We start from the raw sequence: 14,254 nt of genomic DNA, 5'->3' as shown, positions 1-14,254 counted from the left end.
TTTCGATGCTATGTCGCTCCGCATCTGGACGCTGCGGCTGAGCCGTTTTGCTCCAAGTTTTTAGTATCAACTTCTCTTTTGGCGCTGTCCCCTTCGCTAATCCGTTTTCTTTCCTCTCAAAGCTTGCAACTCCACTAACTTTCTCGCCCCGTCGCGGTCCGCTCGATTTATTCCGCCCTTCGGCCGGTTTGTTGAAAGCGCCGCCACGTTTCTAGACATGCCGCGCCGCTCCGCTTATTCAGGTTGAGTTCGTTAATCTCGTCGATCCACGCCTTTTAAAACAGTGTCATTTTTTTAGCCGCCGTCTTCCGTCCCCGACCGCCATTTGCTCTCTTGCAGCACGCAGTCTCGATGCGCCGCGCTTGTGCTCATTTCCGCGACGTCCTCGGTGGCTCCGTGTGCCCCCGATAGCGCCGCTTGACTTTTCCCGTAATCCGTGTTTTGTCAAATTTCTTGCCGTCCCTCGGCAGTCGGGCCGCTGCCTAACTTTCTCCGTCTTCGTCCTTCCGTGCGCAGGGCTCTCGCTTTTTCTCCAGTGTTTCCTGCGCTTCTTTCCGGCGTACCTGCTTCGCGCGTCGACTGCGGCGACGCCTACACGGCGTCCACACCCCGATCCAGAGTTGTTCTCCTCCGCCGCAGCCTCGATGAAACGAAATGGCGTGCAGGTCGGCGCGGGTCACTCGCCCAACGAGGAGGAAGGCGAAGCGGAGGAGCGAGGCGAGGACGTGCGACGCGCGTCAGCGGGCGGCGCCTCTGACGCCTCAGCCCCTGCCCGCCCCAGTCAGGGGCTGCGGCAGACGTCGCTGACCAGCAAGCCGCGGGGCGGGAGCTTGAGAGGCGACAGCGACTACGCTTCGGCGGGCGGGCTCTCCGGGGGACGCAGCGAGCCGCCATCAGAGGCTGCCCCCGGACCGCGCTCGGCTAGAGAGGGGAACGCGCCGCAGCCGACGCGCAGACGAGGTTTCGTCGCGCTCGTCACCAGCGGCGGCCGGCCGAAGCTCTGGTGCTTGCCGCGAGGGCTGAGGGGCGCCGGCAAGCGGCCAGGAGCAACACCACCCGACACGCGAACTCCGCACTTTGATGGGCAGCAAAAGAGGACGAATTCGCCCAGGCAGCGCCGCCGCGGAGGGCGACTGGCGCCCGCCGCAATCGTGTCAAAGAAAACACGCGCTTTGCCGCAGTGCCTCCGCATCAACAGATTGTCCTGCATGGCAGACCCCGCCGGCACAGATGCGACACGATCTCACGGCGAGGACGTGGGGGATGTCCTCAAGTTCTTGCAAGGGACAGGAAGTAAGCTCGTCTGCGGGTCGCTGTGAAGAGCCTGGAGAAGCTGTGTGGCGTTCCTCACGGTCTGTCTCTGCCGTCGCCACACTCGCCCGGGCGCAGAGCGCTGGTGCAGAGCCCGAGAGAGCAGTAAACGATTCTCGCTCGCGTACTCATCGGACGGCGACAAGAAGGGCGTTCGAAGGGCGTCGACCGTTGCTCTGCTTGCGCCTCTTCTTTGCGAGGACTCCACAACGTTGAATACTTGCCGTGTTTGTCGTCTTCCCGGCGTCTCGCCGACTGCGAGGCGCTTGAGGAGGCACGTGACTTTATCGGCATTCGTGTTTCTTTGCCTTTCACCTATGTGCGCGTCAGTTCGTCTGCGTCTGCGCCTCCATCCCCTTTTGTCAGGTTCAGTAAATACGTCGGCTTGTCCAGCAGTTCACCTATACTTTGTAGCCCTGTGCTCGCGCCGCCGTGTGTGTTTTTTTCTGCCTCTGTGAACCGCTCTGCGGCGAATGCTGTTGCTTCCTTCATTCGCGCCTCATTCAAGAGGGGTACAGTGAGTTGCGGGCGGTGAGGAGATTCCGGCGCGTCACTGCGCATGCGGCTACCCGCGTGTGTCTGCGTGTGCAGGTGAGCCGCAGTTCCTGTTGATGTATCCCCCGCACCGAACCCTTCTTTGGTCGCTCTCCGACCCCCTAGTTCTCCTCGCTTTCTACCAGTAAGCGTCGAGAGACTGTCGCTCCACTGTGTGCCCACTTAAAAGGCTCCGCATTCATTGTTTAGCTGGAGACGCGTCTGCCAGAGTCAGCTGAGCTGCGTCTCCTGTATCGGGCACATCAGGGGCTCTCTCAGTGGGGGAGGCGGGGGTTTCACTATCGCCATCCTGGCAGCGTTTCACCGCCGTCGTGTCGCGCACATACGCGTGTATCGGTGCAGTCCAGCCACGCATCCCTCCGTCCGCCTCCTTTCGCAAGACCTAGGCCTTTGTGTTTTTGCATGGAATTCGCAACCTCGTATGTTCTGTCTTCTCTGCCGTCTGCTCCGCAGCTACCTCGAAGAAATCCGCATTGCCCGCATTCTCGCCGTGACCGGCTATCGGTCTGCCGATGCGTAAGTCAAGGCTTAGGGTTGCCGTCGCTTGGTGGAGCCTTGCTTGCTGATGCTGCAGCCGGCAGGCCTCGTGTCGCCGGCGCCGCTGCCTCCAAGTCTCGCAAAACGGCGCGGACGCGCAGAGGGCGAGGAGCTGATTGCCAGGCTCACACTTGTTCTCTCCCAGGCACCCGAGTTATTGCTACCTTTCTCTTTTACTGGCTCAAAGATCCGTGCGTGCGTAAAGTACTTCATATATATATATATATATATATATATATGTATTTGTGAAGCTGGTGATGCGGGTATCGATTTCTTGGTTTTTGTGTATTTTTGTGCGCAGGTGCGTCATTGATGCCCGTGGAATGGGATTTGTCTCAGGCGATCTGCTGCTTATGCTTGACGTCCTCCACACTTTCTTTTACTCGCGCAAGTACATCCCGAAAGTAAGACTACCCCTCTGCGCTCGCATCTTTTTCGGCGTGTTACTTGCGTCGCGCCGCCCCCGGCTCCATCTGTGTGAACTCTGCGGATCTTTCCGGTGCGTTCGTCCGCCTTCTTTCGTTCGCCGGCGTTCTCTCTGTTCACTGCGTTTGCGTCGCGAGCTGATTCAACTGGGCGTTTCTATCATGGCTGTTCTGCGTGGCCTTTGTGCGTCCTCCTAAAGCCGTTGCATGCGATATCTTACAGGCAAGTTGCCCTGCGCGAGCCGTGCGTTGCGCGGTTCTGTGTGCCGTGCGTTCAGGCGCGAGTGCGCGAGTTCACGCGTCGCTTGGTGGAGCCGTGTCTGCTAGTGCTGCAGCCGGCGGGCTTGGTGTCGCCGGCACTGCTACCTGCAAGTCTCACCAAGCCGCGCCGAGGCGCAGAGAGCGAGGAGCTCAACACGCATCTGTTTCTCTCGACGTATCAACTGTACTTGAACAATTACTCGACCAACACGCGCTCGGTTGGCGCGCCCGGATGCGGCGCGGAGAGCCCTGGCGGCGACACGCAGCGCCTCGGCCCCGCAGCCCGCAGCGCCTTCGCTGTTGAGTCTGAGTTCGTCTTTCCAGGGGACGAGGCGAGGCGGAAAGCGTCGACTGCGGCGACGCTAGGAGCGGTGCAGCGGCAAGGCAGCGGGAGCGAGCGCCGCCTGGATGTCAAGACTGAGAGATCTGCGGCCTTCGCTGAGGACGTGAAGCTTGAGGCGCAGCAGCAGACGGCAGTCGGAGGGAAGGCGCCGTTGGCTACCCACGTCAGCGACGACGCTGAGGGTGGGGAAGAGAAAGCCGCCGCGCCCCCCAAGCCCTCGCATCTGTCGCTCTTCCCAAGTCGCAGCACACTGGGCAACAGCATCTCGCTCTCCCACGTCGAAGAGTGCGCCCACTGGGCAGCGCACATCAACTTGCTGCTCACGCGGTCGGACGGTCCAGAGAAAGAAGCTGCGCGCACGACCTTTCTCAAAACGTGCATGAATCTCATCATGAAGCAGCTCCTCGACCCCTGGAAAGAGTTCGTCGAGAGGAGTTTGGTAAGCAAGCACTGCCGCGTGTTGTCCCCTTCTGCGCCTCCGCGGTGGAGCCGCCTCGCTGCGCACATCTCGCGTGCGTGCAGCTGAGCGTCTTTATGTCTTCCTTTTCTGCATCTCGTAGGGATGCCCTGGGAACCGCTGCTTTCCTTGCCGCTTCACCTCGATGCCCGCGTGAAGTCGAGCGAAAGTTGCGTTTCCGAGGCTGGCTGCTCTCTGCGTGCGGGTGATACGCCGTTACACTCGGGTTACTATTGCCCCCGCTTGCGTCTTGGCTCCACGCAAATCGAGCCGGGCAGCGGGTTTTGCGCGCTGTCCTTCGTCGTGGATGCCCCTCCCCGCCGCTTGTGTACGGGTTTGTCCTCCGACGGCGTCTGTGGCGCCCCTCACGCACTACAAGCGACGTTTCTTGCTCCTGTGGTGTCCTCTTCTGCGGCGCGTTTCGTCTGCGGTCTTGCGTCACTGCTTCTCCGTCGCACCCAGTCGGGCCTCGAATCGCGCGCGGTTTCGACTTTCTCTTGCTCTGCGTGCGTCTGGTCTTCAGCCGCAGTTCCTGCACGGCATCTTCGACCCGGACTTTTCGGTTCAGACTGCCATCATGGACAAGTTGTATCGCTTGCGCAGAGATCTCGAAGCCGCGACGGGAATCCCCTGCAGCACGCCCATGGGGCCGCAGGCCGAGGCGCCTTCGCAGCCGCATACACGCTTCCCCGAGAGGGCCAAAGGCGAGCCCGCGTCGCGCCTGTCGCCGTTTCGGGTCGAGACTCCGTCAGAAGAGGGTGGAGAGGCGGCGCGTGCCTCTCCGCCGCGTCCGAGTGAGAGAGGCAGGAGAAAAAAACGAGCCGCAGACAGCTCGCCAAGCGGTGGCGAAGACGCCGGCGGACGGGGGAACTCTCTTGAACGGACTTCCAAGAAGGGGCGCAAGCCTGAAAAGAACCGCAGTAGCCTCAGGCCCGACGAAGTCGGCGCGCGGAGCCCGTCGGTTGCGCGCGGCGCGGACGAGTCAGATCCAGAGAGGGATGACGCGTCGTCGGAGGTCTCTCGAGGAGCCTCGCCGAGCGCGCGTGGGCGCCGCAAGGAGGAGGGCATGCCCAAGGGCGGTCGCAGGTCAACCGTCGCGAAGCCGCGGCGGCGAGCCGAGCATCGACAGACGCTCAACGCAGTCGCTTCGCTGTTTCCAGACGCGGACGACGAGAAAGGCAGAGGCAGGGAGCCCGGGGGGAGGGCGGGACGGGAGAGTCACCTGAGCTCCGCAGGTGCACCAGGGACGCTGCCGCGTCTGCGCACGCCCCCTGTCGTGTCTGCTGCGTCGTCGTGTCCTTCAGCGCCCTCGCGCCAGACGTTGCTCGGGGGACACGGAGGGGGAGGAGACACGCGGGCCGCGGCGGTTTCGGGCTCGGGGAGCCGGAGACGCGGGAAGGAGAGACACCGCCGAGGCAGCGGCTTCCGTGACGAAGTCGACTCGTGTGCGTCGTCTAGCAGCCGCGCCAGCGAGCGGGGCTACTCGAGTGGGCAGTCCTCAGCGTCTTGCGCGTCGTCGTCGCCGGAGTCGTCTTCGGCATCCTGCAGCTCCCCGTCGTCGGCGAGCGCCTCGTCCGCGACGTCGTTGCAGGCTGCAACCCGACACTCGCAGCGCCGGGTCTCGAGGACTGCGAAGCACAAAGACTCAGGGTCGCGCGCATCAGAGCAGCTGCCGCACATGGGCAGCTGTCTCGCGCGGCTCTCGCCCGTCGGGCCTGCCGCAGAGGCCCTGGAGGACTTCGCGTTGACGAACTTGTCGGATCGCGCGTCGCCGTCGCGCGCGCACGTAGGCCTGCGCCTCGTCAAGATGAATGCGCTCAGGCAAGCGGGAATCCCTGGATTGCTCCGCGGGCGCAGGGAAGAAGGCCGAGCCCCAGCCGTAAGTGCCCGCAGCCGCGGCACGCGCTAAACCCTAATGGATAAAGCAGCGGAACTCGTGCCTTCCTCCCGTGTGCCGTCTATACAGGGTGTTTAAAGGAGAAAGAGTGAAACACCTGAATTGTTGCCAGCGTTCGATGGTGCGAAAAAAACTGGGCAAGCCACAGCCGCCGGCAGAAGCCAAGAGGCGAGGACCGGACTCCAGACGGGAGGAGGGAGGGGAGGAGAGGCGCAATCGACGCGATACTGCTGCTTTCAGAAATAGACCAGAGGGCGAGGGCCTGATGTAAATATGTGGATGGATTCTCCTGTTTTTGCTTCCTCAGGTGGGAGGGAACGCCGTCAGAGAAGACAGTCCCTTCTATGCACTGACCTTCGCCATGATGCTGGGGCTCCAGATGAGCAACGAACTGAGCGCATGCATTTTGCGACTCCGTCACGAGAATGGGAGTTCGCTCGATGTAAGCGATCTGCATCTGAACCAGGAACGTGCTGGGCGCCCGTCGTAACACGCCTCCGAGCTTTTCGACGTAAACTATTTCCAGTCGTGTCGCAGGCGGTGCCTCTTGGGGCTGGAGGTGCCTTTAGGTTTTCTCTGCCTCACTAAACGCTGCATGCCCCTGCGCGTGCTGTGCGTGCTTTTGCCTCAGCTCGAGTTTCTGCTCGAGGAGCCGCTCCTCTTGCCGGTGCGCCAGTTCCACTTCTGGTGCTATCCGCAGCTGCCGCGGCAGTTCTTCTGCGTCTTTGACGACTTCGCTCCCGACACGTTCGAGTGCGCCCGCGAACTCGCTGGTGTCACCGAGCAGGTAAAAAAAGGCTTGCCGGCGCCTCAGCTGCTTATGAGCCTCGAGGCTCCGGTTACTGTTGTTCACGCGTCTCCTTATCCCGACTCTCGCAACATCTTGCGGCAGCCAGGTCCTTTTTCCAGCGCGGCACATCTCGCTTTCCATGGGGCCTACAGGCCTAAAGTCGCACGCACACACCCGTGATCCGCCCCTGCTCTTATATCTTTATATGCATCTAACTATATATGTATATATGTCTATCTGTATCTGTCTATCGATGTATCTGTTTATTGATTTGTCTTTCTGTCTATCCATGTCCCTATCTACCTGTCTATTTATCGATATCTATCTATCAATATCTATCTGTCCGTATCTATCCATCTTTCTATCTATCGATCTATCTATTCGTCTCCCTATCATCCTATCCAACTATCAATGTCTACATATTTTTTTTTCTAAATATGCGTTGTTTGGAGTGCGCCTGCACTCACCCTGCGCTGAGGCGTTCTGTGGCTATTCTGCGTTCAGGACTATCGCAGCAGCATGTGCCGCACAGACTTTTCATTCATCGAGTTCGAAAGCAACAGCAAGAGCGGCCAGTTCTTTCTTTTCTCCCACGACGGCAAGTACCTGATCAAGACGATCAGCCTCCGCGAGGTCAAGCAGGTGCTCAAGTGAGTCGAATCACAGGCCTCACGCGTTCTTCAGCAATGGTGACAGTCCGAGGCATGCAGCTATTTTTATTTTAGCCTGCGTTTGAGACCTCCTTTGCTCATGATACACGTTTGTATGATATTTCCTCACGCACATCATGTATGCGTGTATATGTATATGGAGCGAAGGACATATGCTTCCCTGTCGATTTGTATTTAGACGCGGAACGCAGCGCCGCGCTTACAGGCCTTCGCCCGTGCGCGTTCCACTCTGGCGGTTTGGTGCTCTGTCGCGTGTCTCCTCTGTTAAGAATCCTTCCCGCGTACACAGATCACCTCCTCTCGAATCCGAACTCGCTTTTGACGCGGCTGTTTGGCCTGCACCGCGTCGAGATTTACAAGCGCTACGACTTGCTGGATGAAGACGAGTTCTGTCACCGCGGCAGCCGCGGCACGGACGATCAGGCCGGCGACCTCTTCAGCGCCGCCGAAGATGCGAGTGCGTCGCCTGCCGCATCGCCCTCGAACCTGTCTCATGACCTCTGCGCGCGGATCTTGCGGGCTTCGTCAAACGCGACGATCCTTGAGGGCGACGAGGAAGCAGAGGCTGAGGACGAAGAAGCCTGCGAGCGAGCGTCGTCGCCGGGCGCGCCGCGACCCGACGCACCTGCGAGGGGTAGGAGTGATCGCCAGAGGCCCCCTGACAGTCCCCGCAGCGCGCGGCGGGATAGCGAAGAGACTCCCGGCGGAGGAGACGCACCGGGGAACGAGGCGGCGCCGGAGGCTCTCGCCGGCGGAGTCTCGGCACCGGGCGGCGGCGGCGACAACGACGGCAGCGGCGACAACGACGACGTCGAGACGGCGTCGCCCCCGGACATCCGCTTCGCGTCGCGCGAGACGCAGCACTCCGCGTTTCCGCCGGCAGGGAGCTCTCAGGCGTCGTGGCCTGGGCAAGGCGCAGCGTCGCCAGCTGGCGAGGGGTGTGTGCCGCCGCGGACGCGTCCGAGCGGCCAGCGACCGGGCGACGGGGTCGCACAGCCGCCGGGGTTCACGCACGCAGACAAAGAGAGAGGTTTGCTGTTCAGAGGCTCGCTGAAGGGCATGCGCGACACGGTTCGCGCCTCGCTGAGACCCGTTGCCTCCGACGACGTGCCTGCCGCGGCGGCTGCAGAGTCCGCCTTCACGCTTCCGAGGAGTGTGCGCCTCCCCAGTCGCCCACTGAAACGCGAGCAGACGCCATCGGCGTCGGGCGAGAGCCATATCCAGCATATCGCGTCTCTGGTCGCCGGCAAACTCTCGCAGAGACAAGACGGCCTCGGCAAGAAGAAGGAGGGACGAGACAGCGCAAAGGGAGCGGAGAAAAAGAAGCCCGCAGACACGCAGCGCTCAGGGCTGGGCGGCCGCCCGCATGTCAAGCTCGTCGGATCAAAGTCCAAGGCCCCCGCACAAAAAACGCTAAGGTACATACGCCCTGTCAAACAAAGTGGGACGCTGGACGCGCGGTCACACGGACAGTATTAGCCGGCGACAGGTCACTAGCTGTATATACTGATCGAGAATGGACTAAAGCCAAAGAACAGTATGAAGTACCGAAGTCACGCATATGCGTATATGAGTGCATTTGTATACATAGATGTGTTTGGGCCACTACGTGTTGGTGTGATTTAATGACTGGATGCTGACAGGCGGTCAGTTTTCATGCACAACGTTGTGGCATCGACGATCGATCGACCCGCCGCGTTGACGAGAGAAAATGTGCCTGCACATCCGTGCATTTAATTCACGTGCGTCCATCGCCCTGTATTTGCATGCGTTACGTTTCAGGCACTCCGATTCGCGCACATTCGCGGTGCGCGACGATGCGAAGAAGCACAGTGTCACATGCGCGTACTTCGTTGTAATCGGTAAGATCGATTCTCTTGAATGTGCTTGGTGGCGCCGATTGCCACAGCCGCTTACCCTGGGCCGGGGGGGGGGGGGGGGGGGGGGGGGGGGGGGGGGGGGGGGGGGGGGGGGGGGGAGCAGGGACAGTGGGCTCGCCGTCTCAAGTATCGTAGACGCCGTTTTACGTATTTTGTGTGTGTTTTTTTTTGATATTGCGCATCGCCTCTTTTTTTTCTACGGGCTCCTCAGCTCCTCACTGGCTGTCGGCTCGCCTCCTGTTTCCTATCTCACGCATTTTTTTGCGTCCCTTTCGATCTCCGCGCCTGTCGCCGTCCTCCAGAAAGCGTCTCGATTGCATGCATTTGCGTGCTGTATGCGATTGTCCTTGTTTCGCGCTTTCGCAGGCACTGCCTTCGACCCCTTTTTGGGCTTGCATGAGGCGTACGACCTGAAGGGCAGCACTGTGAGCCGCCGCGCCAAGCCCGACGACAGAGTGAAAAAAGACGTCGGTGAGTGTTCGTTTCTTCGCAGGGACAGCGCGTCTCGTAGTCTTGTCGGGCTAGATTTCCGCCGTCGTCGCCATGTCACCGCTGCCGTAGACACCTGTGTGCATGCGCTGAAGGCCGTGTGGCTCGTATCAGCCTTCCTCCCTCCCTCGTCCGAGGCGTAGGACCTGTGCCAGAGGCGTTTTGCATCGCCTACCCGACTGATGTACTTCTCGAAATGGTGCCATCTGCTGGGCTTTGAGTCTGTGCCAAAACTCTAAACAGCAACCTGCGTCTGGGGTCGCGCGTTCGATAGAGAAGAGGCGTTCCGCCGCGGCACGCAACAAAGCAGAAAAATAACGAGCGTCGGACCTCTGTTTTCGCCCATTTTTTAGATTGGCTTCAGCTGCATAGACGCCTAGGCCTTCGCGACGAGGAGGCTCAGGAGTTGCTTCGCGCGCACCGCCTGGACTGCGAACTGTTGGAAACTCTGGGGGTGTTCGATTACTCACTTCTTGTTGGCATTCACAAATGGTAAATGCAGCAAGCCGGAAAGCCAATCTGCGGCTCTCTGACTTCCTGGAAGCTTCCAGGCCGTTCCTCCTGTATATATGTACCTGTCCCGCCCACCCCCCCTTCCCCCCCACACGCGCTCATCTGTAATTCTTCTCTCGTATTAAAGTCTCTATATAACGGATATAACGAAGCCGTCGGCATTCGGCCGTGGACTTGCCGGGAAGCTTCACGCTAGGGAGGCAGAAGAAATCAACGCGGACGCTATATCTGTGCCAAATACGTGCGCAAAGAGACAAGGCATTCATGTGTATATATTTACCGGTCGTGTGCACAGAACAATCACGTAGACGTGTCCATTCGTCCACGCCTGGGATGCACTTTGTTCAGCGGGGCGACGCGAGGACTCATCTTTCTCACTGTCTTTATATATATATATATATATATATATATGCTTGCACGGATTTACACATGATTTCCTGCACCTGTGTGCATGCACTCCTGAAACGTGCGTGCGCTATTTTCGTTTTTCGTGCCGTTTCTCCGTTTTCCTTGTTTCTCAGCAAACGCGGAATGCCGGCGCAGACGGAGTCTCGGCGGGGTTCACTCGACGGGGCGCCCGGGTCAAAAGCCCCAGAGGAGTCCGGGGGCGTGGACGGGCCCTTGCGGCAGTATACTCGAAGCTGCCACGAATCGTGAGTTTTTTTTTTCCGGCTTTTTCGCACTGACTCTCTGCGGTGTTGCTTCGCGAGGATCTGCGGTGAACCCGCTTCGTGAATAGGCATGCTCTTACATCCTGGTCTGAGGCGCCCTTGGGATCTGAGGTGGACTGCAGCTGACATACCCGATATTCAGGACTGGCAAGGAGCATTTCTGTACTGTGTGCCGGACTGAATCGCAATGAGTGGGACGTTAATTTGCTTGTTTTCCCCGTAAGCGCTCGCTCGAACGGACACATATGAGTGCACGTATATCCGTAGTAGATGGAGTTCGTCCTCTCGCAAAAGGTTTCGACGCGACGAAACCGCGTGTGCGCATGTGCATGCTTGTGTATGCATCCCTGGTATGGGCGATTCGCCTCAACTGCACCTCTGAAGTGCGCACACGCGCGTGCGCTTTACGTTTGTAGGCGCGTAGAGAGTCTGGGTATTTGCCTTTGCGTTTTCAGGAAACAATTTACGGACCGGTCGCTGTCGGCCGAGAGTGGCGCGTGGCGCGAGCCGAGCCCGGCAGACAACGTGCCTCTGATCTCCACTTCGCCCTCAACTGCGTCCCTCGAGGAAGTGAAGAGCCGTGCGATCTCTCCCGCGCTGGAAGGAGCGCCAGGGGCGGGCGACGCCGAGGCGGCGCCTGGGAATTCGGGCGACGACTCCCCAAGAGACCGGCGCGAGGAGTCCCAGAGGGCCCGAAATGAAGAGTTATCAAGGGACCGAGGCGGAGCGTCGCGCGGGCGCGCAGAGGACGGGAGTGCGGCTGCAGTGGACGCGAGGGCCGCGGCGGGAGCAGAGCGCGACGAGAGCAAAGACGAGAAGGGCGAGGCCGGCGAGGAGGCGCCTTTCGATCCGGACGAGAAGAGTGGACTCGCGAAGGCGTTCACTGCGGCTGCGAAGAAACCGGTCGGGAAGGCGCACTTTTCTGCAGTCGCGCGCATGCGGTCGCCGCCGCTGTGCTCTTCGGACTCGTCGCTCGGCCGCGAAACAAGCAGAGAAGATCTGTCGCTCGTTCTCGCGACGCCGACCTTGCAAACGACCCCCACGCATGCTGCGGCCTGCGAAGACTCGCGCGAAGGGAAAGGGCGGAGTGGGGACTGCCTCGTCGCGGACCTGCGCAGCCATCCGGCGCGGAGCAGAGGAGGCGAAAACATCCTCTCCGCTTCGAGCTCGAAGCTGCCCTACTCACACACAGTCTGCTCGTTCTACACCAAGAGCTGCATGGAGTAAGGACCCTCCACCCGCGACACGGACCGAGGATAGAGACGAAACACAGACAACTAGGCGTCTGTGACAGAAGCGCCCTTGTATTCATATACCTGTGTATATGTAGACAGATTTACAGATGAGTAGTGTGAATTAATGTATATATATATATATATATATATATATATATATATATATACTTGCACACGCGTGCCGTAATGAGGCCGTTTGGAACCGAAATCCAAACGGCCTCATTACGGCACGTGGACTGTGCATCGCCACCTGGTCTGCTGCGGTGTATGGGCCGCTTCTGTTGTGTTGCTCAGCGCCTTTCTGTTGAGTCTCCTGGCTCCGGTTGTCCGTTTGTCTGGCGCCCCAGCGCCCTTTGGCGTGACTCGTTTTGCCGTCTTTTCGTTTTTTTCTTGGCGTGGTGGGCGCTTGCGCAGGTCTTTCGTTCTCACGCGACCCCTGCAGGTTCGTTCTGTGTGTTGACAGGACGGCGTTCATGTCCCCTCCCTCACCCGACAGCGGCTTTGGCGTGAAGGTGATGAGCGCAGACATGTCTGAGATCTACTTCTTGGGAATTATCGATTTTCTGACTCCCTACGACTGGCGACGCTACGGACACACCGCGTATAAACGCCTGAAAAGCACCATTATGTACGTCCATCACACACTCCCGCATTCAACGCCTCTCCCGAACTCCACAAATGCATTCGTCCGCACATGTGTATGCACGCACGAGTGTGTGGACGAATGCATGCACACGCCTCACCACGCGTGCCCCCGCCCTTCGACATCGCGTGAGGACTCATATGGCGATTGATGAACGGGCACTGGGCTCGCGGCACAGCAGCTGATACACGCGTTTGTTATGTTGATTCAGGTAATCTTTGCTCTTTAGATTGCCTCTGCGGTGCGCTTCACGCGCCAGACGCTACATCGATGGCGCGGGTTGCATGACTTGTCGCGGTTTGTGTTTCTTGTCTCCGTGGAGGTTGCATTCTTTTCCTCTCTTCCGGTTTGCGCGTCGCTCAGGTGTGAGTTCGGCGAAATTTCACCCGTCCCGCCTGCGTACTACGCGCATCGCCAGCACACCTTTGTGCGGAAGCATGTGATTAAAGCACTCCAGAGGGACTCCATGGAGCGGCGGCCTCGGGCGGTGCTCGCGGCGGAGCGTACAGGCATGTCGCGTCGCAAGTTGATCAAGGTGATGAGAACTCGGGCCAGAGAGCGGATGGAGGAGCGACAGGAGGACAGCGAAGATAACGCGGAGGCGGAGGTAGAGGAGGACGGGATTCCGAAGGAGGGGAAGGCACTGAGGAAGAGACTCGCTCGGGAGACGCGGAAACTGAACAAGGACTCGCTGAGAAAGAAGGGCGCGGGGCCGAATCTGCGGAGCGGCAGCAAATGGAGCCTGACGCTCTTCGAAGGCCGGAAGGGGAAGAGCGATGAGGGGGAGGGCAACAAGACGAATAAGAGCGAGCGGACTCACCACCGCAAGCAAAAGAAGTAGGACAGACATCAACAGAGGGACAAGTCCAGGGACGACAGGCACGGGGAGGAGGAGTGCGAAGTAGACTCGACGCCAGCGGAAAAACCGAAGGAGGCGGAGGAGGCCGCGCCCGAAGGCGACGCTCACGATTCCGTCGTCGCCGCTCCTCCCGGCGAGCGACGGCGCTCGGCCCTAAAGAATCTGTACAATCTCATAAAGTCCTAGTCAAGGAAAAGAAAATACGCCGACATGCGCGAGCGAAGGCACACGCACATACACACAAACGTCGCAGACCCGGGAGCGCCACAGAGCTGCGACACACCACAATCAGCGAGTGCATGCGTCGCAGGTAGAGGCATTGTACAGAGAAACACGAGACTTTCGTTTCAAGGCACAATGTGCCAACGCAGCGCGAGCGAGGCCCCCGGCAGTGTCCCGCGCACACGCGTTTCAAGTGCCCAACGGTGGCTACATTTCCATGCATGTATTTCGGGTTTTTTCCGTGCGTAAGGGTGCAAACGAACGTGGAGAGGGCGTGAGGTTGCCGGCACAGTCTTAGTTCAGTATGAGCGTCTGCGTCCTCACACGAGGTTTTCGTTGTAGCTGAATGTATATTTGTATATTTCCATACATGCAGCCGCGGGTGTCACAATGCATAGATCTTTGTACTTTTATATCTGTTTGAGTGTGCAGTTGTTTTTTTCCGTGCGCGTCCCAGTCTCCGCCCGTACGGGGCAGCCCCGAGCATCGCATGCG

General features: G+C 59.5%; 1 protein-coding gene across 1 annotated transcript; it reads left to right on the top strand.

Annotated features, from left to right (window-relative positions):
- Positions 1-644: 644 nt before the first annotated feature.
- On the top strand, positions 645-13,519 carry BESB_006760 (uncharacterized protein; the record flags this gene model as incomplete). The annotated part of the gene is made up of 18 exons (XM_029359431.1): positions 645-1,293; positions 1,903-1,990; positions 2,320-2,382; positions 2,705-2,807; positions 3,107-3,403; positions 3,506-3,871; positions 4,413-5,768; positions 6,094-6,228; positions 6,418-6,573; positions 7,081-7,226; positions 7,517-8,665; positions 9,030-9,109; positions 9,494-9,598; positions 9,970-10,108; positions 10,651-10,782; positions 11,256-12,023; positions 12,499-12,663; positions 13,042-13,519. 18 exons carry the CDS (start codon positions 645-647, stop codon positions 13,517-13,519), a joined length of 6,375 nt encoding a protein of 2,124 aa, XP_029222344.1.
- Between the last annotated feature and the right edge of the window lie 735 nt (positions 13,520-14,254).

The sequence above is a fragment of the Besnoitia besnoiti genome, chromosome I (assembly GCF_002563875.1).
Source record: "Besnoitia besnoiti strain Bb-Ger1 chromosome I, whole genome shotgun sequence".
In the NCBI taxonomy this organism is placed as follows: Eukaryota; Apicomplexa; class Conoidasida; order Eucoccidiorida; family Sarcocystidae; genus Besnoitia; species Besnoitia besnoiti.
The sequence above is the reverse complement of the archived record's forward strand: the minus strand, read 5'-3'. Positions and strand labels throughout refer to the sequence as shown.